The 15,871-nt window shown below is 35.6% G+C and overlaps 1 protein-coding gene across 1 annotated transcript in view; it reads right to left on the minus strand.

Moving 5' to 3' along the window:
- Positions 1-15,871, minus strand: part of LOC129138155 (MAM and LDL-receptor class A domain-containing protein 1-like) — a 52,077-nt gene that overhangs the window by 15,824 nt on the left and 20,382 nt on the right. Inside the window, exon 2 of the mRNA XM_054674356.2 lies at positions 7,661-7,748. Coding sequence (XP_054530331.1) covers positions 7,661-7,748 — 88 coding nt within the window. The remainder of the gene's footprint in view (positions 1-7,660; positions 7,749-15,871) is intronic.

Genomic DNA, 15,871 nt, shown 5'->3' on the forward strand with positions numbered 1-15,871 from the left:
GGAAACACAACATACCAAAACTTATGGGATACAGCAATAGCAGTTCTAAGAGGAAAGTTTATAGTACTGAATACCTAAAAAATAAAAAAAAATCAGAAATAAAAAACTCAAATAAGCAATCTATCTTTATACCTCAAGGAACTTGAAAAAGAACAAACTAAGCTCCAAGTTAATAGAAAGAAGGAACTAATAAAGATCAGAGCAAAAATAATTACAATGAAGAAAAAAAATAAAAAGATCAATGAAACTGAAAATTAATTTTTTGAAAAGATAAAATTAACAACCATTTAGATAAAAAAACAGAAGACCCAAATAAATAAAATCAGAAATAGACATTACAACTGAAGCCACAGAAATACAAAGGATCATACGAGACTGCTATGAACAATTATACTCCAAGAAATTGAATAGCATTAAAGAAATGGATAAATTCCTACAAACATACAACCTACCAAGATGGAATCAACAAGAAATAAAAAAATCTAAACAGATGAATTATGAGTAATGAGATTGAATAATTAACCAAAAATCTCCCACCAAAGAAAAGTCCAGGGCCTTATGGATTCACTGCTAAATTCCACCAAACATTTAAAGAATTCAAACCAATCCTTATCAAACTCCTCCAAAAACTGAAGAGGAAGAAACACTTTCAAACTCATTTTTTAAGATCAGCCTGGGCTGGGCGTGGTGGCTCACGCCTGTAATCCCAGCACTTTGAGAGGCCGAGGCAGGCGGATAACGAGGCCAGGAGATCGAGACCATCCTGGCTAACACAGTGAAACCCCGGATCCACGAAAAGTACAAAAAATTAGCTGGGCATGGTGGTGGGCGCCTGTACTCCCAGCTACTTGGGAGGGTGAGGCTGGAGAAAGGCGTGAACCTGGGAGGCGGAGCTTGCAGTGAGCCAAGATCATGCCACTGCACTCTAGCCTGGGCGACAGAGCAAGACTCCGTCTCAAAAAAAAAAAAAAAAAAAGAAAAAGTAAAAAAAAAAATTCAGCCTGATTCCAAGCCAGAAAAGGAGACTACAAGGAAAGAAAATTACAGGCCAATATGACTGATGAATATAGACGCAAATCCTCAACAAAATACTAGCAAGCTGATTTCAATAACAGTGTAAAAGGATCATATATTATGACCAAGTGGAATTTATCCCTGGGACATAAAGGTGGTTCAACATATGAAAATTTATAAATGTGATACATTACATTAACAGAATGAAGGCTTAAAATCTTATGATCACGTCAAAAAATGTAGAAAAGGCATTTGACAATATTTAACAGCCTTTCATGATAAAAACTCCAAACAAATTAGGAATAGAAGAAATGCTCCTTAATACAGTAACAGTCTTAAAACTTTTAACAAGTATTGGGAGGATGTGGGTAAAAGCGAACCCCTGTACAAGCCCAAAGTTAACATCACACTCAATGGTAAAAAGTTAAAAGCTTTTCCTCTAAGATCCTCAAATCTTTGTCTCTAAGACAAAAATTCATAGAGAACTACAAAAGATTCCAAATAGCTAAAGCAATTTTGAACAAGAAGAAATAAACTGATGGCATCATACTTCCCGATTTCAAATTATATTACAATGCTGTAGTAATCACAACATCATGGTACTTGCATAAAAGCAGAAACATGGACCAATGGATCATAATAGAAAGCACAGAAATAAGCCCACACATATAAAGTCAAGTAATCAATAAAAAAAGTGACAAGAATATGCAATGGGAAAAAATAATCTCTTCAATAAGTGGTGTTAAAGAAATGGATATCTACATGCAAAGCAAAATGAAATTGGGCTCTTATCTTACATCATGTACAAAAATCACAACAAGAGAAAGTATTTCCAAACCATATAACCAATAAGGAGTTAATATCAAACTACGTAAGAAACTTATACAACTCAACAGCAAAAACAAACAAAACAAAAAACAACAACAAATAATCCAATTTTAAGAGGGGCAAAATACCTGAATAGACATTTTTTTCCAAAGAAGACATAGACAACAGGTATATGAAAAGGCACTTATTATCAGTAATGATCAGGAAAATGCAAATCAAAACTACAATGAGATATTGACTCTCATCTGTTAGGATGTCTATTATCAAAAGTTAAAAGATAGCTAGTGTTGGTGAAGATGTGGAGAAAGGGGAACACTTATACCCGTTGGTAGGAATGTAAATTGATACAGCCATTATGAAAAACAGTATGGAGGTTGCTCAAAAAATTTAAAATGTAACTATCCACATGATCCAGCAATCCCAGTTCTGGGTGTATATCCAGGGGCAATAAAATCACTATTTCAAAGAGACATCTGGACTCCAATGAACTCCCATGTTCATTGCAGCATGATTCACAATAGCTACAATAGGGAAACAACTTACATGTATGGAGATAGATGAATGGATAAAGAAAATCTAATATATATGTACATTGGAACATTATGCAGCTTTAAAAAAATCAAGAAATCCTGTCTTTATGAAATTAGAATAATGCCATGTCCATTACACTAAGTGAAATAAGACAGACACAGAAAGCAAATACTGCATGATTGCACATGTAAGAGGAATCTAAAAGTTGAACTCACAGAACAGAGTAGAGAGGTAGTTAGCAGAGGTCGAGGGATGAAAGAAATGGAGATATGTTGGTAAGATGGTACAAATTTTCAGTTATCCGAAGAATAAGTTCTGGTGACTATAGTCAGCAGCAAGATATTGTACAGCTGAATATTGCTGAGAGTAGATCTTAAGTGCTTTTTTTTTTTTGAGACAGACTCTTGCTCTGTCGCGCAGGCTGGAGTACAGTAGCATGATCTTGGCTCACTGCAACTTCCACCTCCCAGTTTCAAGCAATTCTCCTGCCTCAGCCTCCTAAGTAGCTGGGATTACAAGTGTGTGCCACCATGCCCAGCTAACTTTTGTATTTTTAGTATAGACCACGTTTCACCATGTTGACCAGGCTGGTGTTGAACTCCTGACCTCAGGTGATCTGCCCACCTCGGCTTCCCAAAGTGCTAGGATTACAAGCATGAGCCACCGGGCCCAGCCAAGTTCTCTTACCACACACACACAGAGGATGGGTAACTATATGAGGTTAGAGATGTGTCAATTACTAATAGTTTGATTGTGGTAACTATTTCATAATATATAGACATGTCAAAAAATCATATTGTACACCTTGACTATATACCATTTTGCCAATTATATCTTAATAAAGTAGGAAAAATAAATTAACAATATTATAAAAGTATTGAAACAAATCAGGTATAATTAATAATTGAGAATGATTTGAAAATTAAATTAGAAAAAAGCTATAGCTCAGAATATGAGAGAGAAGACTTGGAAGAGCAAATGATGATGTTTTAAGACAAAGTAAAAATAAACTAATTTAAGGGCATAAAAACTATTGGGGAATATTAATAACATTTTTGGTCTAATATTTGTTTTTCATTCAAGTCAACACTGACTTGAATTACAGTAATGGAAAAAAACAGAAGGTCCGAGAAATATCTTGCAGTTGTAGTCAGTGGAATTTACAACCGAAGAGGTTTAAGAAGAAAGTCAAAGATGTCTGCGGAAATTCAAGCCCAGGTTGCTGGAGAACACTGCTTTCATTAAAATTACAAGGCAGGCACGAGGGGAAAAGGTTGATTTTGAAGTACCGAAGAAAAGTAAAATAATCTACTGCTCAGTCATTTTCTATGAAATAAAAGTTGTAGGTAAGATAGAAACCCACATCTTGGGGATTAGGTCAACATTCTGGTTTGTGTGTATGTGACTTTGAGTTTTTATTTATTTTGCTTTGTTTTATTAGCCAAAGAAGAAAAATGCTATAAACAAATAATCAGTTAATATTAAAAGGAAATCAATGCCCCTTAGTGAAGTTACAAGCATGATTCTTACTTCAGATAACATGATGCTATGAAGAAAAAAATGACTGGAAAGCATCAAGAGCAACATTTTTTTTTTTTTTTTTTTTTTTTACGTAGAGCTCAATTTGTATTTTTGTTTCATTTTATGGTAAGATTCCTTTATCAAATTCCTTTATCAAACCTATGGATTCAACAAGCCTTGTGGTTTTGACCCATAGTTTATTTTGTTATGCCATTGCAAAAAACACAGCTCCTACAGTTTTTCAAGTTTTTTTATTTTTCTTCCAAAACTTGAAACAGAAAATTAGGACCAACACTCAGTAACTGATATTTCGCATCTCTGCCTATGCTTCTAGTAGCTGTTTTACCTCCCCTGGGAACTGTGAGCCACAGAATGGATTTAGCCGGATAATTAGGGCAACAATAGCTTCAATGGTGACTTGTGTTTCTTTCCTGTGTTCTTTTTTTGTTCTCTTCTCACTCTGAGGTCACAGTGATTCTCTCTAATCTCAGATTTGGGGGCAATGTTGGGAAAGCCCTGGCCACTGAAATCATACCAGCTTAGGTAAAATCACAGTCCAATCCTTAATTTTGTATTCTCATCCACGCTACTTATGTCTTTAATTTTTCATATCTGTAAACTGGAGATTGTAGCCTCTTCCTTTCAGGTTTAGTGTGTTTGATGAGCCCTATAATACTAGTGGTGAACATTATGGTTCCAAGAAGCAGTGACTGTGTCCTGCCACTTTACAGCTAGGTACCCTTGAGCACCTTATCTCCTTTTAAATTTCCTCCATAAAACTGGTATAATAAAGGCATTAATCCTGCCCCACGTACAACATCTATTCACCTATGATGGACCAGGCACTCTTCTAGACTCTTAAAACATTGTAAGATTAAGTAAAATAAAATATGTATGAATGGCAGGTTGTAATATTGTCCGTACACATCACCTCTCTTTCTTGTAAAGATTTTCTATCTCCCCTACCCCTGCTGAGCTCCCTGTAGGTGGAAAATACTTCTCTGCCCCATTGTTAGGATCTGATCAATGGATAATGAACATGAACAGACACAGTAAGATGTATACCATGTCCCAGTTGAAATTTCAAATATGCTTTTTTTTCCATCCTCTATGAAATGTGTCAAATAGGGACTTGGTCTTTTAGCCATGGTCTCAGAGAGATAGGACCACATGAAACAGAGACACATAGCTTAGAGCTACATAAAATTACACAGAGATATGATTAAGATCTGTCTGTCTATCTATCTGTCTGTCTATTTCTTTGCTCTTATTCTCTTTGCCAACCCACACGCTTGAGAGCAAGAAATAAATGTAGTCATAAGCTACTGAGACTTGGCTTTCAACAAAAGCTGACTGACATATACTATAGTATCTGGCACATAGAAATACTTAATATTTTAGCAATAATATTAAAACTAAACTAAAATATATAACGAGAGTATATAAAACACCTAAAATTATTGACATTCCTCTACCTACTTATCCATCCAACAAGTATTTGTTGAGTACTAGTATGTGTCAAATACTGTTCTAGGAATTGGAGATTAAACAGTGAAGAGGTGATATACCTGCTCTCATGCAACTAACATCATTATGGGGGAAAATAGAAATTTAACCATAAGGGTGATAGGTGATGTGGAGAAAAATAACACCAGGAGTAGAAATAGAAAATGCCAGATAAGAAAGAAACTGTGTTGTGTTGTGTTCAGAGGAGGCTTCCCTGAAGAAGAAACTCTGGCAGAGACCAGAAGGAAGTAAGGGAGGGAGTCAGATAGACATCTGTGGGAAACCTGTTCCAGGAACAGGGGAAAGCAGATGGAAAAGCCCTAACTATATGATATGGTTTGGCTGTGTCCCTACCCAAATCTCATCTTGAATTATGGCTCCTATAATTCCCAAATGTCATGGGAGGGAACCATTGAGAGGTAATTGAATCACGGGGGCAGGTCTTTCCTACACTGTTCTTGTGAAAGTGAATAAGTCTTACAAGATTTGATAGTTTTATAAAGGGGAGTTACCCTGTACACACTCTCTTTGCCTATAACTTGTAAGATGTGACTTTGCTCCTCCTTCACCTTCTGCCATGATTGTGAGGCCCTCACAGCCATGTAGAACTGTGAGTCAGTTAAATCACCTTTCTTTATAAATTACCCAGGCTCGGGTATGTCTTTATTAGCAGTGTGAGAATGGACTAATACACCATAAATTGGCTGAAGTGCTCAAGTATTAGCTAAGAGACCTTTGTAGTAGGAAAAAGTGAATGAGATATACACTGGTGAAAGGTGAATTCAAGAGGTATAAGGGGTTAGTCATTTATTCCTTGGAAGCTATCATTAGTTTGAGGTTTGCTCTGAATGAGATAGAAAGTCATAGGAAGATTCTGACAATAGAATGGCCTAATCTCATCTAAGTTTGAAAAGAAACGTGGGCTGCTGTTTTCAGAATACAGCACTCAAGGGTAGGAGCAGATATTATTTAAAAAGCAATTGCAATAATCCATGCATAGACACTGGTTGCTTGGACCACGGGGAAAGTGGTGAGGGCAATGAGGAGTGGGTACTAAACCAAATTTGTTAATATAAACCAGATTTGTTAATATGGAATAAGCAGCTAGATATAAACTGTCATTTGCTGAGATAGGGAGGTATACAGGAGTGGCAGGATTGAGAGGCAACTGGTAATCAGGAATTCACTTTTAGGCATTGAGAGGTAAAAGTAAATATGTTCAATTCTGCCTCTTGTTTTACTAGCCTTCAAGAGAGGGATTCGGCTGTCTCCAGAGTTCTATGAAAACCATGACACACAGTGGTGACACCAATCGATCCTGTTAGGATGCTGAGTGGTGGGTAGGATCAGAGCTGTGTCACATAGCTACAACTGAAAATATTGGAATCAGCCCCATCCCCTGACTCTGCATGGGATGGAGCTGGTGCTCCGCAGACCAGTGAGGCTAAGATGATAGAGCAGGGATGGATGTTAAGTTTTCGGCAATTGAGAATGTTGTTGGGCCCCAGCCTCTGATCACTCCAGGGAGGAGATCATGTTCCCTCTTGTCGTGCACTTTAAGAGCTCTCAGTCTGAGTGCCAAACTCCATTAGTTTAATATCCAGTCTTCTTAGATCACTATGCACTTCTCAGAATGGGTTTCTCCTCATAACACTATTCAAGGCCTGGGTTGTGTTTATTTTAGGTTATTTTCTATCATTATCTTTAAGATGCCTTCTAGACATCCAGGTTAAGCTGTTGAGTAGGTAGTGAGTATATGAGTCTGGAGTTAGGGGAAAGTTTGAAAATCGATATATATCTGGAAAATATGTCATTTATGTCATTTTAATAGACATAAGTCCATAAAATAGTGAGGAAATGGTTGACAACAATTGTTAGAAATATTTAAAGTGCCTCCCGAGGGTAATCTGAGAGGTTAATAAAGTATCCAATGTGATGTAATTATAAGGCAAATGGTTTGGTTATTGTAACTCCTTAAATATAATGGAATTACATTTTAACTTCAGATATGATTTTCTAGTATTTTGCATGTGATAAGTCATAGACATAAGTGATTCAAACATCTTGACTATGTTTGACACTTTAAAGCTAATTACTAGCAAGGATCTAAAAAAATCTTTTCCAGAGTTAATAGTTTCGAGAAAAAGAATAAAAGCAAGGTCATGTTGGAAATTTTGTAGAAATGAAATATTGATTTCCTTGCAAGTTTTCCAAGTAAACAGATTTAGAAATAACCCCAAATTAAAATGTTCTCTCTTACCAGGGTAGAGGGTGCAGTCCATAAATGACAGATCATCAATCGCAATATCTCCAGTGAAGCCATCTCCCACTGAAGCCTCCACCAATATCTAAAAAAATAAAATAAAAAATAAAAATAAGAAATGTGTTTATGTGGTAAAGGAAATTAAGTTATGGAATGGATGAAGAGGAATTTAAAATGTACCCAAATATAACCTTCTGTGCCATTAAAAAATTACTTTGCAGTAGTCTCCAGAAGTGGTAATCTTGCCTTGAATACTCCTAGTAACAGAAACCTCCATACTTCATTGAGCCTATTAGACCCATAGAGCTCACTGCATTTCTGATAAGTTTCCATTTTTGAAATTTCAGTATATTAGATTGATATCCACTGCCCTATAACTTTCAGCCATTAGTTCTAGATTTGTGTTGTTCCCTTCTGGTCCTTTAAGTATTTGAAGGCAAATAATTGTTCCCTCATCCTCCTTGGTCATCTGTTTCCCAAATTAAACCTCCTCATCCTCCTAGACTTTCTACCAGAGTTACTTGCTAGGATATACAGTTTTAAGGGCTTTAAAATGTTTCTCACATGACACTGATTCTGTAACACTTTATGAAATTGGCTAATCGTGATTAGATCTCCTTCAGGGCCACATTAATCACAGTGAACTCAGATGACATTTGTGCTGCTGCAGGAGCTGCAGTTCCACCAAAACTTAGTAAAATATGAAATACCACATATAGATGAACCACTGTAGTATACGGTAGATTGTGATTAGGGTTGAGATTTACTGTAAAAGAATTGATCATGATGAATTATTTTAATACTTACGCAAATGTGTTGCATGCTTACTAGGAATCCCAGCATAATTTAATAATAAAGAACTTCTAGCAAACTCAAACTTAGAAAATACATTATGTTTTCCCATTATTATATGAACATATGTTTTCATTTCATTTTCCTCACAAATGTTATATGTGGGAGTTGAAGTTTTACTTTTCAAGCTCTATCCTTCATTTGAAGTTACCACAAACATTATTTTTTGACATTCTCCTTATGAAAGAAAGTTTTAAAAGGTCAAATTGCTGACCTCAAACCTCTTAACACTTTTCTCCAACTTTCTACCCTTTCTTGAGGTCCACCAGGATTTTCTCCCTGATTTGTCACTCAGGAAATTAATTAATTTGGGACATGTTTCTGCATAGAACTAGTGGGCAAATATAGTCCCCCTGACATTGTTTGAACAACATTTAATGGTGTTGTACAGGAAGTGTCCTGCTGTTTTACAATGAGTCTCTCCAAACATAAAAATGCATCCTTTTTCCCACCACCATCAAGAGTGAAAGGCATTATAGGCAGAGAAAACAAAAATGTATAAAGAATGTTTAGTCCAAACTCATACAATTATTTTCAATAAACCTAAACTAGCAGACAGAATTTGAAAGAACATACTACAGAAAAACGTACTCTGTTTTATTTTTTAAAATAGAGTTGGGTGAACAATTGGGGAAAAGGCACAAATATAAATTAATCACCAATTAATGTCCTGTACCCATACATGTAAATCCCACTGCAATAAAACACAGAACATGCTAACAAATTGCTTAGAAGAAACAGCAAAAGAAAGAAGAAAGTAGGGTAAATAAAAATAAATACTATTGACTTGGCCTCACTCCTCATGATTATCATTATCTTATTAATGAGAAGGAATAGAAAATTGATATTAACATCCCACTTCACAGAGAGTGAGGCTGTTGTACATATAAGTAGCTGTAAACCAGTTTTAGGGATATATACACATTCATAGCTCCATTCTGGTGTTTGGAGTCAATTGTTCCAAGACTTTTTATTGTCTTTATATAGTCACAAATTAAAGAATTGGCTATTTATGAAAATTTAAGACAAAATTCTGTAACCCAGAGAGGGCCATAACAGGTTACAGAATGTGATTTGCTCAAGGCATTTTTCCTTTGGAGTTTACTTCATGTTGCATGAGAAGTATTTTAATATTGTTTTTATCTGCATTCAAGGCCAATGGGAAGACAGAAACAATCCAAGACAGAAGACAGTTGGGTTTTCTCTAATACATAATTTAATCATAATTTTTACCAAAATATCTTCAATTTGCTAACCTCTAAATGTTAGCATTCTTGAGAATTAATGAACAATACTTACAATTTGAGAAACTAAAATTGTCCATTTGTATGATAGTCTCAATCTCTTTTGAATATTTAAGAAAAGCATTTTTAAAAGAGTTTTTGATAATAATCACACTTCAGGAACAAAGTTATGACTGTTAAGGTTTAACCCTACTTTAACCCTATATTTTAGTCTTGCAAAAAAGCTTGGTAAATTATTCTAAAATACTAGTCCTAAGAAAATGACCACAAAAAGAATAAACCCAAATGCCTCTATTATGAAAACGTCACTTTCATTTATGGTGTTTTTCCCTGAGAACGGATAGAAGATTATCAAAACACAAGTATTATACACTGTATATAAGATAGTATTGATTCTGGAATTTTAGGGAAGTCGAATTTTACTCCTAAGTCCCATTGCTACCTTACGGAGTGCCTCAAAGGGCAACTGAAAATCCAGTTTAGTTTAAATGACCTGCCTTATCTGTACAGGTCAATTCTACTTATATTAGAACTATCATCGTCTTGGAAATGTTATGAAGTAAACCAGCTCATCCAAGCTGTTCTTTGCATGGGCTGCCACCTGCTCCACATAAAGACAGACTGGCCTTGGTAACCACGTTGGAACTTTGAGGCTTAAACATTAATGAGGCTCTGGCAACTTTCCTGAACTCATCCTTCTATGTATTTAGGAAACTGAATGACTGACCAAAATTTTAAATGATATAAAAACGATTGTCCTCACATACAAACACATGTTTTAGCCTCCGTTAACTCATAAGAGAAATGGAATTAATTCAACCTGCTGCTTACTTTCACTTTAGCCATCATGTATTTGTAAAATATTACACAATTCCAATATAACATATCAGTTTTTAATATAATGTATCCTCAGACACATTATATTAAAAATTGGTATGTTTTATAACTATAATGTATTTTCAGATATATTATAAATTTATAAACTTTAAATAAGAATTTCTGTCTCAAACATAATGTATTTTATATGAAGATACATTATATCTGAGGCAGAAATTTTAGTTTAAAATTTATAAAAAGCATATATTCTATGTGGAGCAACTGGGACTCCAATGCATTCCTGATGAGAATCCTAAATGGCACAGCCATATTAATACAACTAATTTGGCAGGTTCTTATAAAATTAAACATACACTTTTATATGACATGGCAATGCACGTGTAGGTATTTGTTTATTCAAGACAAATGAAGATGTGTCTAAACAAGAATCCATTAACAAGGTTTATACAGGCTTTCTTAATAATCTCCAAAAGCTCAAATCAACCGAAATATCTCCCAACTGGTAAGCAGATAAGCAAATTGCAGTATATTCATACAATAGAATACCACTCAGCACCAAAAAGGAACAATGATGTATGCAACAAAAGCTGTGAACCTCAAAAGCATTAAAGTGAAAGAAGCCAGACTCAAAAGCCTGTATCATTTATCAGCTCCTTTTATGCCATTTTAGAAAAGTCAGAATTATTGGTGTATTAGAATACTGTCATGCTGCTATAAAGAACTGCCTAAGACTGGGTAATGTGCAAAGAAAAGAGGCTTAATTGACTCACAGTTCCGTAGGGCTGGGGAGGCCTCAAGAAACTTACAATTGTGGCAGAAGGGGAAGATAACATGTCCTTCTTCACATGGTGACAGGAGAGAGAATGAGACCCGAGCAAAGGGTGAAACCCCTTATAAAACCATCAGATTTTGTGAGAACAGTATGGGGGAAACCACCCCCATATATCCACCTGGTCCCACCCTTGACCCATGGTGAGTATTACAATTCAAGGTGAGATTTGGGTGGGGACACAGAACCAAACCATATCAATTGGGAAAGAAATCAGATTTGTGTTGTCAGGAGCTGGGGGTGTAAAAGGAGGAGATTGACTATATCAAGAAATGGAAGATTTGGGGGAATGGTGGAGATATGCTCTATTTTGGTTGTAGTGGTTGCTTACACAACTGTATACAGTTGGCTCTTAAACAACATGAATTTGAACTGCCTTGGTCCACTTATGTGTGGCTTATTTTAAATCAAACACAATAAAAAATACTTGTGGCTGTGAAAGATACAGAGCGCCAACACTTTGTTTCCAGTGTAGGACTTGAATATATGCTGATTTAGTTACATGGCGGCAGTCCTGGAGCTGATCCTCTGAATCCCAAAAGACAACTGTACATTTGTTGAAATTCATAGAACTGCTCACCTAAACAGGATAAAATCGACATATAAATTATACCTCAATAAACAAATACAAAGCATTTATTCTATACTTATTGCCAAAAGTCATCAATGTGTCTATTACTTTCATGTCTTTTTCTCAATTGCTAATTTAATGTGTGGCATTTTATAACCAGCATATAGTAATCTCAAGAATCTCAATCTATTCTTCAATTCAGCTATGAACAATTTTCTGTTGCTATCCACTTATAATTTCCTAGAGGACAAATACTTACGCTCTCTCTTATACTTCTTAATGATACCCACTTATTTTTCATTGCATTTTCCAATAATCAAAAATGCACAAACAGAATGAAAGGCATTACATGAAGCTCTCTGTTAGCCCATTTTAACACCTAAGGTGTTAAGTAAATTCTTATAAACACATTCAGAGTACGATCTAATATTTAACCACATAACCTACAATTCTTGGGAGCTTTTAGAAAATCAGCTTAGAATTCCAAACTTTTTAGGCCAATACTGGGGGAACTATTTGCTGGATACAATATAAAAGGGTTTTAAAATCATCTTTGCAATTGTTTGCACAACCCTGAAACCAATCTCTATGAAATAAAACTCAGATTTGGCCTGACAAATTTTATGATTCTAACTCTGTGGCTGACTCTATCACATACACAAAACTGCAGAATAATTGGAGTTTTTCAACTACTATAGTAGACATATGAAAACCATTTATCATGAAACAAGGGTCATAAGTGCCATATTAAAACTGTGTGAGAAACTAGGCAAAGGAATGGGTAATAATAACATTGTTGTAATAGTAGAGACAAAATAAAATGCTGGGATATATAAGTAGTCAAGAACTATAAGATGATTACTTACAAAAAAATATGATGTCTACCAAATCTCTTTTCTTATTTTGGGAAACAAAATCATAACAAAATTTATGTTGATCTTTTGGCATTATATTGTATTTCTTCTTAGCTAATGTCTGGCTTATAGCTTGCTGAGAACTTTTGATTAAAAAAAGAAAAATGAGTGCCTACTTAGGCATTGTGCCAAGTGATTCCACAGTTAACAGGAAGGAATAAATTCATCCCCATCCTTGACTATCTCACCATTTACGATAGAGAAGACTAAATGGTGGCCCTTGGGCTGGACCCAGTCCATAACAGTTTAGTTTAACTCCATGAGTGCTCTTGAGTCAGATTGGTTGCCAATATTTTAAAAGTAGGATATCTCACAAGAAGACATTGCTCCTCAGCTGCTGCAGACACTAGTCCTCCCTATTATGCACCCACACCAAGGTTGTCAGCTGCCATTCATTATTTTAAACTTCACCTACTTTATTAGTTCGTTTTCACATTGCTGTAAAGAACTATGTGAGACTGGGTAATCTATAAAGAAAAGAGGTTTCATTGAATCACAGTTCCACAGCCTGTACAGGAAGCATGGCTTGGGAGTCCTTAGGAAACTTACAATCATGGCAGAAGGCAAAGGGAAGCCAGCATTTCCTACATGGCTGGAGTAGGAGGAAGAGAATGAAGGGAAAAGGGGGAAAGTGCGACACACTTTTAAACAACCAGATCTCATGAGAACTCCCTCATTATCATGAAAACAGCAAGGGGGAATCCACCCCTATGATCCAATCACTTTCACCAGTCCTGCCCCGAACACTGGGGATTACAAATCAACAAGAGATTTAAGTGGGGGACATACAGTCAAACCATATCACCTACTTCTTTCAATTCATGTCCCATGTCTGGTTCCCATAGTTATTTGGATTTGCCATTCCTTGCACAGTTCAAATCAGAAAGCATGAAGGGCCTGAGATTTTACCCTACTTGGAAGCTAATGAGTAAATTTGCCACTATTTCATATATATACACTGATATAAGACACTAGATCCCTGATACAGAAAGACAGGAAAAAGCAACAGCCAGAGAAGTACCTTCCATTCTCACAGGGCAATATGAGGAGGCAGGGATGTTTACCTGCATGTGAGACAGTCACACCATAGGAGAGGAATACAACATGAGGAGACTCTAGCTGGAATAGGCTGCTGGCATGTCTGCCCAGTCTCCCCTCCAGAGAAAGAGAGGTGGCAAGAAGAGCTTATTTTTACTCTGGAATGTAAGCAAATGTCTCAAGGTAAAGACCATTTAAATACGCCCTTTGCTCAAAGGCTGAACTGTGCCAAACAGGAGAAATCTGTGGAGAATTATCTCCAAACAGGGCACTTGGATGGTGCTACATGGTTGAAATATTTCATTTGTGGAAGCATTACGATCCCTTAATTCTTTTCTAATGTATCTGCACACTGGAATGGTTAAATCAACTCAGCTTCCCCTCCCCTTATAAAATGTCTCATTTCATACTCTTCTGAAGGAAGGAGTCTCATTTGTTAGAGTCTTGCAGATTCAACTACCCACCTGCTGCTTGCCCACAAAGCCTTTTCCCATCAAGGCCTCTGCTGCGTTGAGGGCAGAGAGTAAATAATAATAATAATATTAAAAGAGAAATAAAAAAAGATTTAAGAAATTGGGCCATTCAAAACCTCAGACATGATTTTTTACTTACAGAGAATTCTTCCTGCTAATCTTGTTGAGTGAAAGAGAATACACACATTGAGAGAGAGAGAGAGGTAGAGAGAGGGAGGATGTGGGGAGCTGATCATTACTTTGGAATCTAAACAAATGTCTTACACATATCATCACACACATCATCTCTAAGTACTCAAGTCATATGAGATTAATTTGCTTTTTGCGGTTTTTAAAGGATTCACAAACCACAAAGTTCATTTCAGTTCCATTTTCCTCTGTGTGTTTTTAGATGCGCAAAAAAAGGGCCCAAATTGGGGCACATTTGTGTTTTTGCCTCTAATATATAACAATGCCTTCCTGAAACCTGTCTAAGTAAATTTTAAAAAGAATCAGTGTTGATCATCTTGAAATTAGTTTGCTACTTGAAACTCTGCACACTCACATGCTATTTTAAAATACCCTCTGAGAACCCATATACCCTGTAACCCACTTCACATCTCATATATTATGTGAATGAGGACAAATTATTCTCAGTTTTTCCAAATTGTAAAAATTATATGGAACCTATTTTACTAAAGGTTACAATGAATGATTTAATTGAAAAAAGTCTGGTTGATATTTTAGAAAAAAGTGAAGAAGGTTCAGAGCTATTGATTAAAATTTTCATTAAATTGTGTTTTTATTATCTAAAAATGACATCATAAGGTATAAGATTTTAACAGAATACAATGCACTACTGTCCGATCAATAGGCTCACACATGCCAAAATTAAATTCTTATTTAGGAAGCATAGTTTTAAAATTCTTAAATGTCATTTTTTTCCCATCAGACTAATTTTATCTTCCATACCATTAAAGGTAATATTTAAGGAAAAGAGTTGAACTCTAATTTATTATTTTAATATACAAGTCTTTCTACAAAAAATCATCACATGCCTTTCATTCTCTTTGTAAAAGGAGACACCAAATCCCAAATTTCCCCCATTTTTATGTTTCTATGTAGCAACTTAACACTGATGTAGACCTAAAGTAGAAATAAAAAAAAGATAGATTTAAACTCTACTTAAACCTTAACTAACCCATATTTGTCTTTTGTTCTAGCTCAATGTCCCACATACCCACTCATTAGTTATTGTGAATTAAAAATTGTATCTGAAGTTCCAGGTTAGATGTTACTTTCTCAGAGAAGCCTTCCTTGACCACTCAAGCTAAGGCTATTTTCTTTTTCTTTTTACAAACTTCTTATTGTTTATAATCACATAAGTATTTGTGCATTTAATGTTCGTCTTCTCTATGAGACTTTAAGGACAACCTCCAGGAGGGACACTGAAGGACACAAGCGCTGCAAA

The sequence above is a fragment of the Pan troglodytes genome, chromosome 21 (assembly GCF_028858775.2).
Source record: "Pan troglodytes isolate AG18354 chromosome 21, NHGRI_mPanTro3-v2.0_pri, whole genome shotgun sequence".
In the NCBI taxonomy this organism is placed as follows: Eukaryota; Metazoa; Chordata; class Mammalia; order Primates; family Hominidae; genus Pan; species Pan troglodytes.